Genomic DNA, 21,160 nt, shown 5'->3' with positions numbered 1-21,160 from the left:
TGGCCAAGACATGTCCCCCTGTTTCATGGTCATTGAGCAAAGGTTATGGAATTTTATTTTATTTTATTTTATTTTATTTTATTTTATTTTATTTTTGAGAGAGCACACATGCAAAAACAGGGTAGGAAGGGACAGAGGGAGAGAGAGAATCTTAAGCAGGCTCCATGCCTAGCATGGAGCCCCACACAGGGCTCAATCTCACAACCCTGGGATCATGGCCTGAGCCAAAATCAAGAGTGAGACACTCAAGCCAAGGAGCCACCCAGATGCCCCAAGGTTTATGGAACTTCCCAGTGCATACAGATCACCTGGGATTTTGCTGAAATACAGATTCTGACTCTACAGGCCTGGATGGAACATGAGGCTCTGCATTTCTAACCAGTTCCCCAGGTGATGCTGCTGCTGCTGCTGCTACTGCTGGTCCACAGACCACATTTAGAGCAGCTGGCACCTTCCAATTCCTGAGGTGTGAACACCCCCAGATGGAACACTGGAGACCACACAATGGGAAAGAGAATCAGAAGGCACCAGAGTAGTATAAGCTTTTGAGGTCAGAGAACTTAGCCCTGGAGGCAGAGTCGTGGGAATGGGCTGTCAGTGCGGGCCACCAGGGAGAAGCAGAAAGAAGAGGACAGGCTTCCTGCGACCTGAATAGGGACATGCCCTTAATAAGGACTGCAGGAAGGCGTCAAAGGGCAGATGCCACGAGGGCCAGAGATCAGGCCCAGTTTGTAGGATGAATGCTATGCAAGACGCACACTAGTGACAGTGAAGACCCAGAAACACCTCAAAATGCCTGGGTTCCACTCTGCCCAAGCTGAGACACCCCCCAGCAGTCCTCCCCAAAGCCTCTGGCATCAGCCACTTAATTTTCACTGCTACTGTTGCTGGAGAATTTCATTTGAATTCCTTTTTCTTATTCAGAGATCCTTCCATGTTTATTTTATGTTTGAAAAATTACAAAAGTGATTGTGTTTATCGCGACCAGAGCAACAGTTCCTAAGACATACAGAGAGCCCCCTTCCCTGCCTCACTCTCTCTCCGTTCCCACTTCCCAATCCTTCTGCGATCCCAATGTTTACAGCCTGGTTTGTACCCTTCCACACCTTCCTTCCCACCCTTATAAAAATACACAAACATCACTTCACACATAGTAAGTGTCTGTTGCGGCTGCTTATTTCTTCGAAATGAGATCATACTAAATATATTTTTATGCAACTTAATCTTCTCACTTAATAATACATCAAAGATGTCCCTCCAGGTCAAGGGTTGGCAAATGTTTCTAATGAGGGCCAGAAAGTAAATATTTTAGGCTTTGCAGACCATACAAGCTCTGCCACAGGCACTCAGTGAACTCACTACTGTATCACCAAAGTGGCCACAGTCAATACAGAAATGAATGACGTGGCCATGTCCCAATAAAACTTTATTTACAAAAACAGGCAGTGGGCCACACTTGGCCCACAGGCCATAGTTTGCCAACCCTTCTCCAGCTCTAACCCATTTTTAATTTTTTAAAAAGATTTTATTTATTTATTCATGGGAGACACACAGAGAGAGAGGCAGAGACACAGGCAGAGGGAGATGCAGGCTCCCTGCGGGGAGCCTGATGTGAGACTCGATCCCAGGACCTCAGGATCATGACCTGAGCCAAAGGCTCAACCGCTGAGCCACCCAGGCATCCCCTTATTTTTAAGTATTAATTAACCTGTATTTAATTATTTCAAATGTTTAATAAAAGCATAATATGAAGTACAATATACTATAGGAAAGCATACGAATCATTAATTGTACAGTTTGTGAAAACATGTATGACTAGATCCCAGATCAAAAACCAGAATACAATCAGCTCCATAGAAGCCCCATGCACCCATTTTAATTCACTATTTTCAACAACTGCATGATATCCCACAAGATGGATGTGCCCTAATTGGGCAGACTCTAATTCTTTGCCACCACAAACGGAGTATCTATAAACATGCCTGTTCTGGACTTTGCTTCTTTGCATGCTAATGTTTTATTTCAGTAAGGCTGAAATCGGAAATCTGAAAATCCAAGTGTGTGTGTGTCTGTATATATATATATATATATAACAGATTTTGCTGGACCCCTTCCCGAAAGGCAATGACAAGTCACAGTCCTGCAGGTCCTGGTGGTGCTCCCTTTGGCACAATTATTTAGAAACAGTCTGTGTACGCAGCGTATCCTGAGGTTTGAGGGCCTCAGACAGTGGTTATTCCGATGAGAGTAAACATTAAAGGAAGAGGAGAAGGGACACTGAGTAGAAAGAGTTTGGTCCCCTCTGTCTCAAAACAACTCCATCCTTTCGAGTGTCCAGGACACCCACCTACCACCTCAAGAGCCACAAGGCTTCAAAGGAAGGGTGGCCAAGGATCCCTTGACCTTAGATGGTGTGCAAACAACCGTCTAAGCTGCACAAAAAAAAAGAAAGAAAGAAAGAAACAAAGAAAGAAAGAAAGAAAGAAAGAAAGAGAAAAAAGAAAAAAACCAGAGCTTCACAGATGGAGATATGATTTAACTCAACTAATCTGTTACCAAAACAGTAAGGAGCAACCTAACAGAGGTGTCTTGCTGGGTTTGCTTCAAGGGAATTTGCTTTCCACTGAGTACACAATGAAGTGTTTTCTACAAACCTCTTCTGCTGCATTACAGTTTCTCCAAAAAAAAAAAAAAAATTCCAACCACTATTAATTACGATGCAGTCTAAGGGATCAGAGGTGCCAGGGTATCCCATTCCCGCAGCTCCCAAGTGGGTGTGAGGCATGGGGGGCATGCATGTCTGCACACACTGGGCATTTTTCTGAGTATAGATGGTGTTCACAGCTTTTACCAGATCCTCAATGGCAGCTGTGACATCCAGAAAGAAGATTAATTTGATGGGGGTTGAGGTGACACAGCAGAATCCATTTGTCAAAACTCAGCCGCTGTGCACCGAATATGTGTATGCTTCACTATTTGTAAATTTTACCTCAACCGTTAAAAAAAAAAAACCCTGTAAATAAGCATGGTATTCTAGTCGATGATGCGCATGCTTAAGTGTTTAGGGGAAACTGAATTGATGGCTTCAATTTGCTTTGAAATGTGTCAAAAATAAGCAAATTGACGGATGGAGAGTAAGGGAAGATGGTTTAGCGATCAAGCAAGTGGTGGGTAATAAATATCAATAGCAGATTCTAGGTGGTGAACAAATGGTATTCACTGTAAAATTCTTTCACCTTTGTTGCATGTTGGACATGTCTCATAACATTGGGGGGGGTGGGAATACTAACTGGTAATGTACAAGGGATGGGAGAAATGCACAAGAACTGGATCCTATGCCTATTCCATGATGTATGGCTTTGAGAAGTTACTTTCTTCCTTGGTCCTCTGTGACTCAGGTGTTTAATGGGGGTAAGGTGGGGGGGGGGGGCCTGAGCTGTTCTCTGTGGCACCTTCCATTATGGACAATCATGATGCTGTGGTTTCATTTCATTCTGTAAAAGGGGCATCTTTGGAAAGAGGTCCTTTGGGGAGGAATGGCTTTGAAGGCAGAGACTGCCCCCTAGTGGGCCCAAGTGGCCTAATTTATGATCATTTTCTGTCCTTGCCAATACTGCATGGCTGGATAATATTTCAGGATATTATTCCATCTGTATTTTCTTTCCTTACATTTTCCCTTTCATCCCCTCTTCTCTTGACCTTTAAAGCAGGCAGCCATCTAAGTGGAAGTATGTGGCAGTGCAAAAGAGCAGAAAGCCTTCGGGTCATTCTTGCTTGGTGTTGCAAACTCCCAAACCTCAGAGGTTTGATTTTATTTATTTGTTTGTTTGTTTATTCATGAGAGACACACAGAGAGAGAGAGACAAAGGAAGAGACAAAGGCAAAGGGAGAAGCTGGCCGCCTGTGGAGAGCCTGATGGGGGACTCGATCCCAGGACCCTGGGATCACGACCTGAGCCAAAAGCAGACACTCAACACTGAGCCACTCAGGTGCCCCCTCAGAGGTTTTAAAGAGGAGATCACATTAAGGAAGAGGATTCTGTGGCCCAGACTGTCTTGAAAAAGGTTTTGAAAGGCAGTGGATTTTAGTCTGACAAGAATGAGATTCCTAACAGAAGGAAGAAAGGTGGGGAAAGACCTCAAGGGTCTCCAGGCATTGGCCAAGTTATGAGGTTCATCCAGACAGAGACCTGTCTTGCCCTCAAGGGTCTAGAATATGTTTGGCAAAACGTAGAAACTCAATATTGTTGAACGAATAAGTGAATGGCTGGGAGAGTGAGTGAATGGATTCTAGAAGAGTTTGTACCCCAAATGTAGGGAAAGGAAGCCACACTGGACAGCTAATACTCTCCCACACCCTCCTACTGCTTCTGGTCTACCTTCTTGTGTGCACCATGCACCCTATTCCTTCCGCCCAGGATGCAGCATCACGGTGACACTGTGGCCATGGAACCAGAGTGCCTGGGCTCAAATCCAAGACCCACCACTGACTGTGTGACTGCTGGGAAGTTCCTCAGCCAGCTCTGCGCCTCAGTTTCCTCACATGTAAATTTGGGATGATCATAACACCTACGGGAAAGGATCACCATCAAGATTAATGGACTGATCTATAGAAAGCATGTAACAAGCACTCAAGAAAAGTAGCCAGTGTTATTTTTCTCAAGTACCTTGACATGAAGCTTGCCCCATCCAGATAATTCCTATAAATCTTACAGGCTCAAGCCAGCCATAGTCCTCTCTGGGAAACCTCAGGTGCCCCTCTGGGTGCCTCCATAGTACCATCACAATATTTGCTTGCCACATCACAATACAATGATCTATGCCTATCTCCCCAACTAGGCTGTGAGCTCCCTGGGGACAGAGACTAGCTCATTGGTCATTGGACCCAAGCTGGTACTCTAGCCCTCCCTGAATGATGAATGAATGAATCAATCAATCAATCAAATCAATGAATACCTGTGCTTACTGAGCTCATCTCACCTTTCTGCCTATAACATGCCACCTTTCTCACACTGTAAACATCTAATCACTCCAAGCCAGGCCCACATGTCCCACCTCACCCCTCAGGGTACAGCACACACCTAACTCTGCCCTTGCTCTTCTGGTCATATCCTGCCATATTGATTTCAGAGGAAAGATACCCAAGAAGAATATCAATGTGGAGGACCTCCATAGGCTTTCTTACACTCTTTCCCCCCCCTAGTTAGAGTCCCCATGATGGCAAAAACCTCCTCTACCCTGAAACAGTTCTTTAAATGACAAGAGAGTCTTCTGTGAGTCTTCAGCATCCATTTCCTTTCTCTGAAAAGTGCTTTCAGAACCTCTTTTGGAATCAGGTATATGCGGAAATGTAACCTCAACTTTTCCCAGCTGCCTGTCAAGAACTTAATGTCTCTTTGTTGTTCTTCTTCTTTTGATGTGCGAATGTCAGATCTTGGAAAGGATTAAAATACTGCAATATTGGGGGGACCTAAGTCGCCTGGGAGATACTTCCACCTAAGCAGGGTTCCGTAGAGCACAGTACAATGGTGAGAGCAGTGAATGGGAGTCCCAAAGAGAAGGATAAAAAAAGTTGCTCATTCTGCTTTTTTAAATAAACAGTCCCAGGGATGCCTGGGTGGCTCAGTGATTGAGCATCTGCCTTTAGCCCAGGTGGTGATCTCAGGGTCCTGGGATCAAGTCCCACATGAGGCTCACCACAGGGAGCCCGCCTCTCCCTCTACCTATGTCTCTGCCTCTCTCTCTGTGTCTCTCATGAATAAATACATAAAATCTTTAAAAACTAAAAAAATAAAAATAAACAGTCCAAATTTTTGTGAGATATAGTTATGAATACGAATATGGGTATGGTTAAGGATTTGCAGATGGCCATAATGTAGATGGGAATGTAAATAATGAGATGCCAGTTGTTATGTTAATAGAGAGACAGTGAATTGAAAGGGGGTTAATATGTGTAAGGACACAAGCTTTATAAACTCTAGGAGCACTGTTCATATTTGACGTGGGCTTCCGACATCATGTTGTGTGCTCCCACAGTAACACTTGGCATCTTGATGTCCATATGATTTTCTATTCCTCTACAAGTCCCACAGTTCTGGGTCTTTTCAACATTATCCAGGGAATTGCAGTAGTCATGGCTCCAAAGAGTGGGTCCTGGTCTGGGTCCAGCTGTTTACCTGGGACCTGGTCCTTAAGAGTTTTTGTGTGGTCTCCTTCCTACAAGAATAAGTGTGTGAAATGGGCTATCTGCTGAACTTCAGTTCCTCACTTCAGAAAGCACTGATTAGGGGGTCACCTGTGAAGTCCCGGTATCCATGAGGACCCTCTGGTAGTAATACACACAACCACTGATGCGCTACAAATATTTAGTGATGTCCATCATACGAGGTGCTGGGGAAAGTGTGAACCAAAGCAGACACTGTCCTGCTCTTATGGAGCTTCAAGCCATAAGATAGGAGGAGATAGAGACATCGTCAACCCAATGTAACACTGCAACTGACACATGTTCAAGTTCAGGATACCATGAGTGTCTAGTAGGGCGGAGCTAGGAGAAGGTTCCCTGATGGTGAAGGAGAGCTGAGGGTCTACAAGAAGGGGAAGGATTACCTGTGGGAAGAAGACAAGGGGGCAAAGATGAGCATTCCAGACTGAGGAAACAGAAGGTGCACAGGTCCCATGGTGGGGGGCAGCCTGGACAGGATGAAGGGGTAAAAGGAAACCAGAAGAGACAGAGAAGTGAGTATGAGACCACCACATTAGATTCATCTGTCCTAAGGACAATGGGAAACCACTGATGGGTTTTTAAAAGGAGAACTGATGGGATTTCCATTACGACCTTGACCTCCAAGATCCCTGACAGCACACAGAGCCTGGATTCAAGAGCCAACGGAGATGAGGAAACCTTCAATCTTCCAGAAAGACCTGTAACCTGCTGGCTTCTGGAATTATTGGGATTTCCAAAGAGTATGAGACAGTCAGGGAAAATGGCAAAGTGTCCTGGACTGGTGGGTGGAAAGTCCTAACACTGAATGTGCCTCTACGGTCTGGATAAAGTGAGATGATCTGGACTAGCATTGCTGGGAAGGGCTCTCCCCTCTCTGATCCATCTGGCTGGGATCAAGCAGGAGGACCTAGAGTCCCAACCACGAAACCAGAAGGATGCTTGGGGGATTGGAGGGGTATCCAGGTGTCCGAGACCCTCCACACTGGCCAATGCCCTCATCCCCCAGCTGCTCTGAGTGTTGGCTGTTAAGGGCTCAGTTGTCCCATGTACAGACAATCGGCCTGGGCCACACAGACGCCACCTAGCTTCGGAGGTACCACCACCCTCCCGCCTCTGACCCCAGCAGCCTGCAGCAAAGACCGACAGTCCAGGAAGCTCGGTGAGACTAGGTGACTTAAACAACAAACACTGATTTCTCAGAGTTCTGGAAGCTGGGAAGTCTCATATGAGATGCACATCAATCCGGTTCCTGGTGAGAGCCCTCTTCCTGGCCGGCAGACAGCCACTTTCTTGCTGTGCCCTCACGTTGGTGGAGAGAGGGAAATCTGTTTCTCTTCTTCTTCTTATAAAGCCACTTATTTCATCACAGAACCTCACCAGTGTGACTTCAGCAACCCCTAACTACCTGGAGAAGGCCCCACACCCAAACACTATTCCCTTGGCTTAGAGCTTCAACGTATGAATGGGAGGTGGGGGGCAGAGTGTAGTCTGCAGCACTGACTGGCTGTGAAAGACCAACTCCCTGCAGGAGGGAGAGGAAGAATCAGGCTGAAGCTCGTCTTCAAGGGAGACCATTCCCTTGTTTAGCTTTTTTTGCTTTGCCCTTACTCCTCTTCTCCCACCCGCAGCCCCAATAAATCACTTGAACAAAAATCTCCATCTCGGTTCTATTTTTAGAGAACTGCAGTCAGACATCAGGTTCCTCTATCATCAAGCAAGCAACGAGCCCCTTGCCCAGGATAGACTGTGCTGGGCACGGTGAAGGGGCAACCGAGGGCCACAGTGACCTTTCGTCGAGAGGCCTGGGTGCTCATCCCCACTCTGCTCATGACACCAGGTAAGTGGTTCAGCCTCACTGAGTCTTGGGCTCTTCTTCCATAGGATGGGACATTCTGCCCCTAACTCTAATGGAGCCTCAACTTGCCTCCCTTCCCCCCATTATGGGTCAAACCGTATCCCCCAAAGAAGATATATTCATGTCCCAACCGCAGTACCTGGGAATGTGACCTTATTTGGAAATGAGAGCTTTCAGACTGTGATTAAGTTAAGATGAGGTCATATGAGATTTGAGTAGCTATAATCCAATGACTGGTGTCCTTATAAGAAGACAAAACTTGGACACAGAGACATGTAGGGAAGAATGCCATTTGATGATGAAGGCAGAGGCCGGGATGATGCCAAGGGACACCGAAGACTGATGGAAATTACCAGAAACCAAGAGCAAGGCATGAAACAGACGCTCTCAGAGCATTCCAGAGCAAACCAACTCTGCTGACACTTTCATTTCAGACTCCTAGCCTCCAGAAGAGTTACAGAATAAATTCCTGCTATTTCAAGCCACCCTATTTCTGGCATTTTGGGACAGCATCCCTGGGAGATTATGTATCCCCAGTTCATAGGCACAGAGTGGGATTGCCAGAGAATCATCAGCTTGTGATCAAGAGATGCCCGGGCAGATCTGCGTGGAAGGGGGAAGACTCTGACCTTGAATTTGAAGGGATGCTGTATTGCACATCAGAAAAAGACTCCCCAAGAAATGCCCATAAGAGGTAACCTAGTTAAACCACAAAAATGAAATTAATAAGGTGGATGGGGGAGGGGAGACCAAACTAAGAAGTAACCTGTTAGAGTCTCACAGACCTAGGTGATGAAGCATGTGGCTCTCTAAGCCTACCTCCTGATGAGTAGAACGATAGTACTACTGCTTAGCTCATTAGAGTTGCTCAAAAAAATTTTTTTAAGATTTTATTTATTTATTCACGGGAGACACACAGAGAGAGGCAGAGACAGAGACAGAGGAGAGGGAGAAGCAGGCTCCATGCAGGGAGCCTGATGCAGGACTCGATCCAGGGACTCCAGGATCACATCGGGGCTGAAGGCAGGTGCCAAACCGCTGAGCCACCCAGGGATCCCCAGAGTTGCTCAAAAAATTTAAACAAGATATTGCCATAAGTGCTCAGCACGGTGATTGACACATTTAAAAAACACTCCAATGTTAGCTCTTGCTTTATTGTTTTGGTTACTAACGGTGTAAGTTCTGAGAAGCCTAACTCCTCTGAGCCTTAGGATCTTCATTCATAAAACGAACATAACAGATATTTCACCGGTTGTTGTGAGGATGAAAGAGAGAACACGGAAGGCTTTTTTACCAAAGCATAATTGGCACATAACGATGTGTATGTTTACGTACAATGTATGGATTTGACACATTTATGTTTTGCGATATGATTACTGCCATGGCATCACCTAACACCTCTATCGTAGCACATAATTATTATTTCTTTTCTTTGTGGTGGGAACAATGTATGGGCTTTGAGAGCATTATACTAAGTAAGAGCGTGTATACAGGATGGGTTCCGAACTGTCGGCTGCCCCCAGTGACTGACCTGAGCCAACACAGTTCCCAGAGAAGGACACCAGAGGGCAGCAGAGTCTCATTTTTTGCCCCACCCCAGCACCAGGAAGCTCAGTGAGAAAAAGCCTGTTTCTCCCTAGAAACCCCCAAACATCTGGATAGAAGGAAGTCAGCCACTTGCCTTCCTTTTAGAGGGGGAGAAAAAAAGCAATTCAGTGGAATGCATGTTACCAAAGAGCTCACTGGGTATCACGAACCTCAGTTTCAAACAGGGATTGGATTTTACAGGGAATATTTTTCGACTTGTACCTGGTATAAGTGCAGCCCCTCCCTGCACAGGGCTCAACACATCACAGCTGCTGAACCAATCTGTGGCCTCAGAAGCCAACCGATTTTTGCAAACTCAATCCCTTCTGTGATCAGTTTCCCAAACTGCCAAGTCACAAAACCTCGTGTATACGGATTAGTTATACAGTCTATAATTTGTGTCCCAAGCACATGAGAGGGAATTCCTCCCAATGTTTTAGACCACACTGCTTGAGTGTGGGTTTTACTGTAGCTTAATGACTGAGTATTTACGAGTCCTGCAAAGCCAGGTTTCCACTTTGCTGGAACTTCCCACATCAGAGCCAAGTATTTTGTGAACGCTCCATTCCAGGAGCCCAGAGACGCCCTGGTCCTGTCCTCCCCTCGTCCTCCTGCACCCCTCCCACCAGCTATATAATCTCCTTTCTTATTATTATTATGAGATATTTCAGAAGTGCAAAATGTATAGGGAATAAGAGAACAGGGACCCACGTAGACACCATCAGGTTTAAGAAAGAAATTACTTCAAATATACAGAAAGGCCCCGGCAATGCACGCTGCATCCCTCCCTCTTGCCTAAGTTGTCACAACTCAGAATTTGTTTGTCATCAAGACTATTCTTCCCATTGGGAAAGTTTGCGGAAGCACCAAGCATTCCTTCTTGGTTACCTTAACAAACAGAACTGCACACTCACAGACCCCGAGCAAGAGTGGGAAAAGGAGAGGGAAGGAAAGGGAGTGGGGACCTGCTGAGCTCCGGCCAGCTCAGGTGCCTGCAGTGGAGAGGGACTGGGATGGGGCAGCGTGCTGCGGTCCCCTTCCTGCTCCGGCCCTGCCCTGCCCAGCCCTCCACCAGCTTCCCTTCCCACAACAGGTTGGACCTGCGGCGCGGGCACCCGAGCCCCAGTGCCACCTACCGACAACGATGAGGACTTCCCTCTCGATGTGGGCCTGGATATAGATGCGGCCGCGGCGCTCCGTGTGGTCAGTGCCGCACAGGCTGGGGACGTTCATCACGCAGCGCTTGTGCACGTTCATCATGCAGGCTGCGAGGGCAGAGAGGTGCACGGCTCAGGCTGGGTCTCATCAGAAGGGCTCCTCCAACCCCTCCACCAAGGCCGAGATGGACAGAGGGAAGGTGGGACCTGTCTGTTCTCCCTGAAGCCGCGGCATGCATGCAGAGCCCACACCCTGCATGCCCCAAATGCTGCTGGATTGGATTGAGAGCCTCCGTTCCCAGCAACAGACGACTGGCACACCAGCCCACCCAGGACTTGGGAGAATGTGTGGGACCCCAGCCCATAAGGAAGCAGCCCAGTTACCAGAGGCCACCACTGAGCAAATGTACTTACTGTCACATTTCATCCCCTGGTGGATGAGTCCATACAGCAGTGAGCCACAGTGGTCACAGAACGTGGGGCTGGAGTATGTGTGGATCTTAAACTTGTGTTTGCTCCGAGGGTCCTAGGACCAAGAGAAACAAACAAAAGAGACCAGTGTCAGTGTGGCAAGTCAAGGACTCACACAGCATCTTGGAGAATTCACCGAGAACTGTACCTGGCCCCCACATTCCTCACGCCCATTAAGACCATCACCAGAGCTCTGCGCCCAGATGTGCATTTGACAAACGGTGGCTGAATGAGCGCATGACTGTGACAGCAGCTGGCTCCCATTGCAGCCCCAGCACATCCCTGTGCCCAAAGTCCTCCACCTGGGAGCCCAACCGACTCCTGCCTGCAGTAAGGACTGCAGAAACAGCAGTGAAACAGGTCCCCTTTTTCCAATTTCTTCCCTCTTTATCCTCTGAGCATGCTTCTGGAGTGCTCTGGAGTGACCTAAAACCCAAGTCTGAGCATAAAACCTTGCTGCTTAAAGGCTGTTTGCTAGTCCCTTGTCACCTACAGAACAGAGTTCGAAGCTCAGTGAATGGTGCAGGTTGTGGCAGAGACTGCTAGTTTTTTCAACAAATACCCATCCTTTCCTTTAATAATAGAACCTTTCCGTTTGAGCAGAGAGCATGGCCACTCAATTAGAGACTACATTTCCCAGCCTCCCTTGCAGCTTGGTGTGACCATGTAATAAAGTTCTGGAGAATGGGATATGTATGCTTTGGGGTCATTCAGTGCAAAAGAATGTGTGCAAGCCTCCCTGGGCCCAAACACCTTAGATCCAAACCTGGAGCTGTTTTGAAAGGATAAAACTACCCTACTAGCCTCAGACTTCGTCCCTTTGGACAGACACCTGAGAGAAAACTTACCCTTCTGTCTTGCTTAAGTCACTATATTTAGGGGCTATTCGTTACAGCAGCTTATGCAGTTCCCTAACTAACAAGCATACCCTTCGTAACCTAGCAGTGCAGTAAGAAGGTTCAGAGTACAGACTTTGAAGCATTAACTATCTGGGTTCTTCTTAGCTGTATGACTTTGGGCAAGTTACTTAATCTCTGTGTTTCAGTTTTCTTGTCTATAAAATGGAGTTAATAGCAATGCTATAAGCTTATTAGCCCACTGGGAAGAATAAACAGATTAATCCGTGTAGAGATCTTAGAAGCACCTGGCACCCTGTAAGCAGTATATGCTCTTGTGTTATAATTACTACATTTCCCTTATGATCTCAACTATGTGTCCTAAACACACACTATGTTCTCAGTACACAGGACTCATTCACGCCCCCACACATGCCCCTCTGGCTCTGCGTGCTGTCTTTCTCCCTCAAGAGTTTCTCTTCTGTCACTGCACTAACCACACAAAGCTCCTTCTTCTCTTTCTCAAAGCCAGCCTGAAAGTTGCTTTCTCTGTGAAACAGTGTACTGCAGAAGGTAAGAATGTGGACCCATGATTCGCACCCAGGGCTCATCTAACACAACAGTCTTTGCTATAATGCTATCCATCTCTTCCCTCCTTTGTTCAGCTCGTCACATGTTTATTCAAAACATACTCTGGTAACAGAAAATAAACAAGTGAAAATAAATAGACACAGGATGCCTGGGTCGCTCAGTGGTTGAGCATCTGCCTTTGGCTCAGGACGTGATCCCAGGGTCCTGGGATCTAGTCCCTCATTGGACTCCCCGCAGGGAGCCTGCTTCTCCCTCTGCCTGTGTCTCTGCTTCTCTCTGTGTCTCTCATGAATAAATAAATAACTCTTTAAAAAAAGAAAAAGAAGATAAATAGACACAATAAGTAGATATTATTTTGTGTGCTATTAAAGAGTTGAGTGTTTTTCTTGAAATGTTCTCTCTATATATAAACTGTACTGAATTTTACTGTATGTAAAAAAAGGTGCATTTTCCCTGCATGAAAACAATATCTCAATAAGCCTGACTAAAAAAAATCTCCAGTCACTGAAGGCTTTGGGGGCGTTCATCTTATAGCTGAGAAGTGAGTGCCTCAAACCCTCTTCCAAGGAAACACCTGTTCATGATTGGCGTTGGCCTGTAGGGGGAGCTCAGGCCATCTCTCGCTCCCTACTCCCCTCGAAGCAGGAGAGCAGGTCTAGTTGGTCAGATTCCAAGGCGTAGCTGGCACAGGTGCAGAAAGATGCACCTGCCATCTTTCTCTTTCTCTCCCATTGGCTCCCTCGGCCTTGGGGAGGCAGCTGGGTGCAGATCCCATGATCTAGCCTTGAGGCTTTTGGGGTGAGTGGCCTGGGCCAGCTCTGCTCCAAACCCTGAAGCAAGTTCTCTTTCTCTTCTTGGCTCTTGTGCTCTCTTCTGGGTTCCCTGATATGTGGACCTTAAAGAAGCCAAGAATTTTTTCTGATTATGGTTTAAATTTCCTTCGGTGTACCCAGTATAGAAAAAAAGGAGTCTCCGAGGGCCTTATGAGCTCGACCTTGAGATATGGGACAAAATCCCAGCTAATCATATATGGCGTCTTTGAGGGGTTTTACCTTCCTCCGTGTATATGCATCTCCTCGGAATATCTCAGGGAGAAAGACTTGAGCGTTTCCGACTAGATATTACCAAGAACCTTCTCCGCCCCATCATGTCTCTTCAATAAGATGAGATGCCAAGTGGCAGGAAGAATGGGAAGGGAAATGAAACATTTCCTGAGAGCTGCCCATGTGCCAAGTGTACGCTGGATGTCTCATGGGCACTTTCTCCAGTCCTCAGGATATTCCATTTGGAAAGTATTATTCCCATCTTAGCAACACCGAAATGAGCCCAGACTAGAGAGAGAGACAAATTTCCCCCCTCCCCAGGTCACCCAGCTGGCCCCCTGCTGAGCTGGGATTCACAGCCAGCTCTGCCTGGCTCTAAGGATGGGATGCACCAAGTTTCTCTCCCTTCTCTCCTCCCTCCCCGACTTCATTTATGCTCTTCTGTTCCAGTCCAACTACACTAGCACTTCCTTCCTTCCTTCACTCATTCACCCAGCATATGCTTACTGAGAGCCAGGGTCTTCCTAGGCATTGAGGATACAGCTGTAAGCAAGGAGCCAAAATGCCTGGTCTCATCGAATTCACATTCTAATGGCAGAGAGAAACAAATAGAAAAAACCACCAATATCCTGCCTTCTCAGATCTTCTCTATCATAGCATTTAAACCGATGTCTTATAATCACATGTTTAATTCCATCTCTCCAATGCTTAGGTGCAAACACATAGGATTTTTGCTCTGGGCATATACTGTACTTGGCATATAGAAGGTGCTCAATAAATAATTAGAGTTAGTATTTATTGTGCATTTACTTATCCAGGAACTATTTTTCAGGGATTTACCAGGCATTAACTCATATAATCCTCATAACATCCCTAGAAGTATGTACTTTATTACACCCATTTCACAGATGAGGACTGAGGGGTGCAATGACTTGCCCCGGGCTTCCCAGTCCTGGCAAGCACAGCATTTCACACAGTGGCTGGTGAATACTGAGAAGTCTGTGAGTTGTGGTGGCAGCTGGGGGGCTGTGATCATTGCTGCTAACCACTGAGAGCCCCTGAGCAATGCATGTGCTGTTCTAGAAAGTAGCTTGGAGAGTACTGTGCAAGACAGATTAGAGCCAGACAGGAGCAAGGAAGGCCTATTGGGCAAGCAACAGAGCAAAGTTTGCTTATGGTTTATTTAGACGCTGTTGGAGGCTCCTCCAACCTGGCTCCCTCACCTCCACTTTCAGGAGGGCTCAGAGTTGTAAGCACCAGCTCCACTCACCCAATCACTTCTGCCCTCCTTCCCCCTGCTACCTGGGAGAGCTTGGAATAAAGCCACAGTCCCACAGCTGGGGGCCCCATGACTCCAAGATCCTCAAGGAGAATCATACAGGGTGTCTGTCCATGCCTGTTCATGTGCCCCATGCCATCTCTGAGATGGTGGGGGGTGGTTTTGCACTTTGAGACATCTCACTCCCCCGGACACAGGTTGACTGGTGCAGAGGTAGGCGCTTGGCTCCAATGACTCACATGTTTAGTGAATGGAACACAGGCAGCCAGGAACACAGGGCTCCAGGGCTGACGTGGCCTTTTTTTTATTTTTTTATTTTTTCAGTGGGCTTCAAGAACAGAGGAACAAAGACAACAGGCCATGTGACCCGAGGGATGGAGCTCCAGGTCGCAGTCCCTCCTGGGCCTGGCATCCTGTCCTCCCATTCCATCCGACTCTCCTGTGTCCTCTGTGTCTCCTCTGCTTATGGCCAATCTAAGGGGGCATCTGTTACCTGCAGCCAGTGATGAGCATCAAGAGATTTCTAATCACTTTGGCTCAGGTAAAGCCCACTGACCAATCAGAAGGAACAGCAGGTTTAGCTGCGCTGGGAGTTAACTCTTCAGTTGCTGGCTCTGGAGAGGTAGGGGGCGGGGAGCTGGCAAGGAAAGAAGTGAATGAGTGATAGAAAGAAGAGGCTCAGAGACCCTGGCGGCTATTTACAGATCAGTTTTAAAGTATTTCAATATTGTGAAAACTGGTACAGTAATGCCAGTGCATACCAGTTAGATACCAGCCTGGCCTTTAACCAAAATACATGCCTTGGAGGCTGTGGCCATTGACGAGCTCTGGGATGAGCCTGCGGACCCAGGCAGACTCTAACTCAGAACTTTCCCCCCATCCCAGGCCAAACACACTGGGTCCCTTCCAGTCCATCTATCGCCCATCTCCATCCCTGGCCTGGGTCCTCCTCAATGCTCACAAGTTAAAATCTGGAGCCTGTGGGCCATTATCAACTTTGCAAACATGCTATATTTGCTCCATAGGGTACTTTTAAAAAATTCAAGATAATTGACTACATTTAATAATCATGAAATGTTAGATGAAAATGTAAATATCTGGCTCCTTTTGAAAAATCACAAGTTGTGGCAGCAGTGGACACCCATTCCTGGGGGCTGAGCAGTGGCTGCCCCCTTCAGATATGGATAAGGCTTCCAGTCCTCTGCAGTCCCTGCCACTCCCTATTGTATCACACCATGCCTGCTTCCCCCGCCCCCCACCTGCCTGGCCCCTGTAGAAATTTGGGTTTATGATCTCTCTCAGAACCCCCCAATCTCCCTACAGTTCACTGGCTGAGAACCTACCCCATATGAACACATGCTCTAACCTCCCAAATGAGTTCACTTGGCTCAGTGTCAAATGCCTTCAGAAATAGTTTTGAATCTACTGTATTATCACCCCAGTATCAACCCCTGATTTCCAGGATCCCTAGTCATCTCTCCCACCCTGGGAATCGAGATCCTGGCATGCTTCCTTTCCCCACTAGTGTGGGGGAGGTTCCATCAAGCTTTCTACAGGGTGAGCTTGGATTTCTTCGTTTCCTTCCATTTCTGATGCTGCTCCCAGAGATTGCTGAATCACAAGAACAAAATAATAATGAACTATTGGGACTTTTGATGCCACCACGAATCAAACACAGACTTATCTGCCAAGCACTGTGCAAAGTGTTCTGTATCACATCATTCAATCTTCATCATGGCCAATGGCAGAAGATTATTACCCTGGTATTCCAGATGAGCAAACTGAGGCTTAGAGAGGTAACTTGTTCAGTTCAAAGTCACAAAACAAGAAATTTCAAGAGTCAGGAATGGAATCCATGTTTGCCAGGCAGCTGAGTGGGAACACGTGTGTGTCACCTGGCTGCCTCCCTGCTCCTCAGCCTCCCCGATGGTCTCCCACCTGATGGGGAGTTACAGATGATGGCAACCTTCATCTCACACAAACACAGCACCAGCCAGTGATGGGCTGATTGGGGTTCCCCACCGTCACTCCCAAGCCAGAGTCTTCACCATGAACACCCAAGTCCCCAGGCCCAAAGGACGGACAGATCCCAGCTCAGCATCTCTGGTCCATCACCTGACTCCAGGCTCAAGCAGCTAACGAGGAAGGAAGCACAGATCAGAAACCAAAGAGGAAAAAAAAAAAAAAACATCTTTAAACATCTAAGTCACAGCCTAAAATAGCCTTTCTCGGTCTGAATGAGCTGTGTGGCTTTGTTCACAGGTGGGCTGAAATTTGGCTGAGCTGAGGCAAAGCTGCAGGAATCGGGAAGCTGGATTGAAGCCCGGAGGCCAAGAAAACATACACCAACAACATCAGTCAGAGGGGGAATAAAAGCGACCTATAAATTTGGACTGTGTCATCCCTAGACATTTACAGGCCACAAAAGCCCCTGAAGGCACACTTCCCAGGAGGCAGATGGGCAAGGTGAAATTGAAGATCCCAGCTGGAAATACCATCATAACAGAGGAAAGGTTACAGACAGGGACTCTGGAGTTAACTGTGTGACTTCAGGCAAGTGACTTAACCTCTCTGAGTCTGTATAAAAACACTACCCACTTCATGGACTGGCTTCACAGATTGGCTCCCAGCAGAGTGTCCCCCACACAGGAAGTATAAGCTCTTGATTTCATTATTCTGAGGAGAAAACAATCATCATGTCAACACTTCCCAAACTTCAGTCTTGAGTCATCTTAATTCTGCATGTCTACATACTACCTATAATATGTACTTAGCATTTTTTTTAACTCAGTATGCCCCTTATTTAAATAAACCTATTTGAAAATAAAACTCTGTAAGGGTGTGAACTCGTGGGATTGATGTGCAAATTATGTTTTTTCTAATACACCTTCAAGTGCAAGAGCCAACTCCTAAAATAAAATTTTAAAATGCACATCCCAACAGTCTCCATTGAGAAGCTGCAGAGACACAGATACATGTCTTCCTGGTGGGTAGGCCAATTGCTCTTTCGTGCTACCTATCAAAAGTACAAATGCTTCTTGCCTGGTGACCCACTTGTCCCACTACAGGAATTTATCCCAGAGACAAACCTGCATACAGAGGAAATAAAATGCACACACGGCTGTTCACTGCAGCATTATTTATAACAGCAAAATATTTTAAATAAGCCAAGTGTCGTAGGTAGGGAGCTGCTTAAATAAATCATAATGTAGCTACATGGTGGCATACTGCTCAGGTATACAGAATGAGTTTTCTGCACTAATACGGAGAAATCTTAAGTGTATATTTTTAAGTGAAACTGAAAATGAAAAAAAAACAAGGTGCAGAAGAGTCTACGTGGCATGCTACCTTTCGTGGGAGAAAGTGAGGCAGGATAAGGAAGTATCTATATTCTAAATTACTCAGACGCATCTTTGTATAGTTTTGATGTAAAGTAGGATATTTAAGCATTTATCCAGGGGCCACGAAAAAAAATCTCTCAGCAGGTACCACCACGCCAAGTAACACAACAGTACCAGCCATACCCCAGACTGCAAACAAAATACAAAAGCTTCCCAAGAGACAAAGAAGCAGGGAAGCCTTCATTGGGATGGTGTGGATTGAGGTTTTGTGAACATGAAATGCGTATCACGTGAGAAGCTGTAATTACACACACACACACACACACACACACACACATGCTCACCGCAGCCGAAAGGGGGAGACTATAATTTGGTGAAGATCTCTCATTTTATTCCTGGAGAAGCAAGTCAATAGAGCTGATAACGCTGTGTAAATGTTCGTGTCCACTGACAGTTTGCTCAAGCATTTGATATATGCCACGCCTCCTACCAGCCAGCACCCCTTTGCAAATAAGTAATTGTTTGATTGGAAGGCCCGAGCCCCTGTCGTGTCAACTCAGGGAGAGTTTTAAATATGATTTCCTGCGTTAAGAGTTGCACTGGAGTCAATGTCAATATTGGAGGCTAATTAACAGCCCTGTTCAAATCTAACGCCCGGGCGCTGGAAGTTATTAGCTTTTTTATTCTGGGGCCAGTTCTTTAACCCATTTAAGTGTTCGCTCCTTTTGCCTGAAAGTGGGACAAAGACAATTTCTAATTTCCTAAACTAATGGGAGTTCAATGAATGAATGCATGGAAACTGCCCAGCAGTCCCTGGTGAAAACCAACATTTAATACATGCTCACTGTTCTCATTAATTTTCTGTCCATAGCCTTTGTCTGTATTTAAGTTCAAGTGTGTTTCTTTCTAAATGAGTTGTAACACGTTTCCTATATAATCAGTAAGGATATGAATCATTCACCTAAGATATAGGCAGTAAATATTTTCCCAGCTTTTCGCTTGCCTTTTAATTTTGTTGTTCTTTTTCCAACATACAATAAGGCAAGTGTGTGTGTGTGTGTGTGTGTGCGTGTGTTTATATAAAGTGCCAATTTTTCCATTTTCCTTTACAGTCTGTGTCCCCGCTGTTATATTTAGAAAGTCCTTCCCAGTTTTTTCTTCAACATCTTACAGTTTCACTTTCTGCACTGAAATCTCTACTTCCCTTGAAATTCATCTTCGCAGGAGCTCTGAGAAAAGACCTTTTTTTTTTCTTCATGTTTAGCCAGTTGTAACAGCACACGTATGGAATGGCTCTTCATACATTCATTCCTCATGTATCCTTTGGTTCACTTTTAAATTTTCTCTTATGCTCCACCGATTTCTCTCTATTCCTGCCCCAGTTCCACACGACTTCAATACGTCATAGGTTTATAATATCTGAGCATCTGAAAGCATGCACTTTATAGCCAGCCACCCCTGCTCCACCATTACTGTCTGCTTTGAAAATGTTGATGGTTATTCTCACCTGCTAAATTTCCTGATTGTACTGGAAATGCCAATCTTGGCCAACCCTATGTATTGTCCTTCTAGAAAGACTTCCACCTACAGCATCAGCTCAGTGGACAGTAGAGCATCTGGCCTCAGGCTTCCTGCCAGTGCTGAGTGGACCAAAGTTTGATCAGTGGCATGTTGTTTGTGAAGGAAGAACTGGGCCAATCAGAATTCAGAACAAGGTACAGTGCAACACTGGGAGCCGGGGCTGAGCTAAGGGGGTGGGTGGGTGGGGTGGGTGATATCAAGTGAGGGCTGGCAGGGGCAAGAAGAGAGAAAGAGAGGGAGAGAGAGAATGAATTTACATATAATTTGAGTCCTTGGGGCACCTGGATGGCTCAGTAGTTGAGCGTCTCCCTTTGGCTCAGGGAGTGATCCCGGGGTCCTGGGATCGAGTTCCCCATCAGGCTCCCTGTGGGGAGCGTGCTTCTCTCTCTGTCTATGTCTCTGCCTGTGTGTCTCTTATGAATAAGTAAATAAAATTAAAAAACATTTTTGAGTCATTTATGTCCTTCCAGAAAACTTGTTTTCTCTAAACTTTTCTTAGTTGCCATTAACCTGAAGCTAGCCTTCCTTTCCAGGATTTACATGTTATCTCAACAAACGGTCTCAATTCAGTAGCTAAGTCAGTGGTTCTTAACCTGAGTAGGCCACCCTCAACAGCAAGCATGCAAATCTCTTGCAGGGATCTATTTCCAGGCCTCTGGGTGGGACTCACAGCAGCAGAGAGCCACGATTTTCTGGGGGTGTTGCCTCACTCAGATTTACAAAGAATATTGGTGAGAAGCTAAGAACTAGTGACAGTGGCCCAGCTCTCCTGGTGGCAGCCATGGGCTGGCTCGGAGTCCTGGCCACATCCTTCAAGTGGGGCATATAGTCTGTGAGTCCCCACGGTCCTCACTCACTACTCACTGGCCCCTGCAGGCATCTGAGTAACTCCTGCCAGATCCTAACCCCAACTGGTATAGCCACATGAGACCATATGAAACAGCAGCTGCACACATGCATTTGAGCTTCAGAGAGGAATGTAGACCCTCTCTCGGGTAGAAGCAGAGTCCTCATTCTCACAGCGAACAGGAGTTGCCTTCCTTCTTCTGGAAGGCTATGTGCACTTACAAGCCAACTGCAACCTTAAGTGGCTTCCAGACATCAAGCATTCAACCGGCAGATTCCGCTCCAATTTGGTACCTGAGTCAGCAGAGTATGAGGAGCCCCATCCCTTCCAGCAGGTGAGGGAGTCTGTCT

General features: G+C 46.4%; 1 protein-coding gene across 2 annotated transcripts in view; it reads right to left on the bottom strand.

The window, feature by feature from the left end:
- Window positions 1-21,160, bottom strand: part of PRKCB (protein kinase C beta) — a 325,998-nt gene that overhangs the window by 149,978 nt on the left and 154,860 nt on the right. For both annotated transcript variants that reach the window (XM_077907036.1, XM_077907037.1), the window contains exons 4-5: window positions 11,236-11,347; window positions 10,801-10,929 (exon numbers count right to left, since the gene is read on the bottom strand). In XM_077907036.1, coding sequence (XP_077763162.1) covers window positions 10,801-10,929; window positions 11,236-11,347 — 241 coding nt within the window. The remainder of the gene's footprint in view (window positions 1-10,800; window positions 10,930-11,235; window positions 11,348-21,160) is intronic.

This window comes from Canis aureus, chromosome 8, assembly GCF_053574225.1.
Source record: "Canis aureus isolate CA01 chromosome 8, VMU_Caureus_v.1.0, whole genome shotgun sequence".
Lineage (NCBI taxonomy): Eukaryota > Metazoa > Chordata > Mammalia > Carnivora > Canidae > Canis > Canis aureus.
Note: the sequence above shows the minus strand (reverse complement) of the source record. Positions and strands in the feature narration are given on the sequence as shown.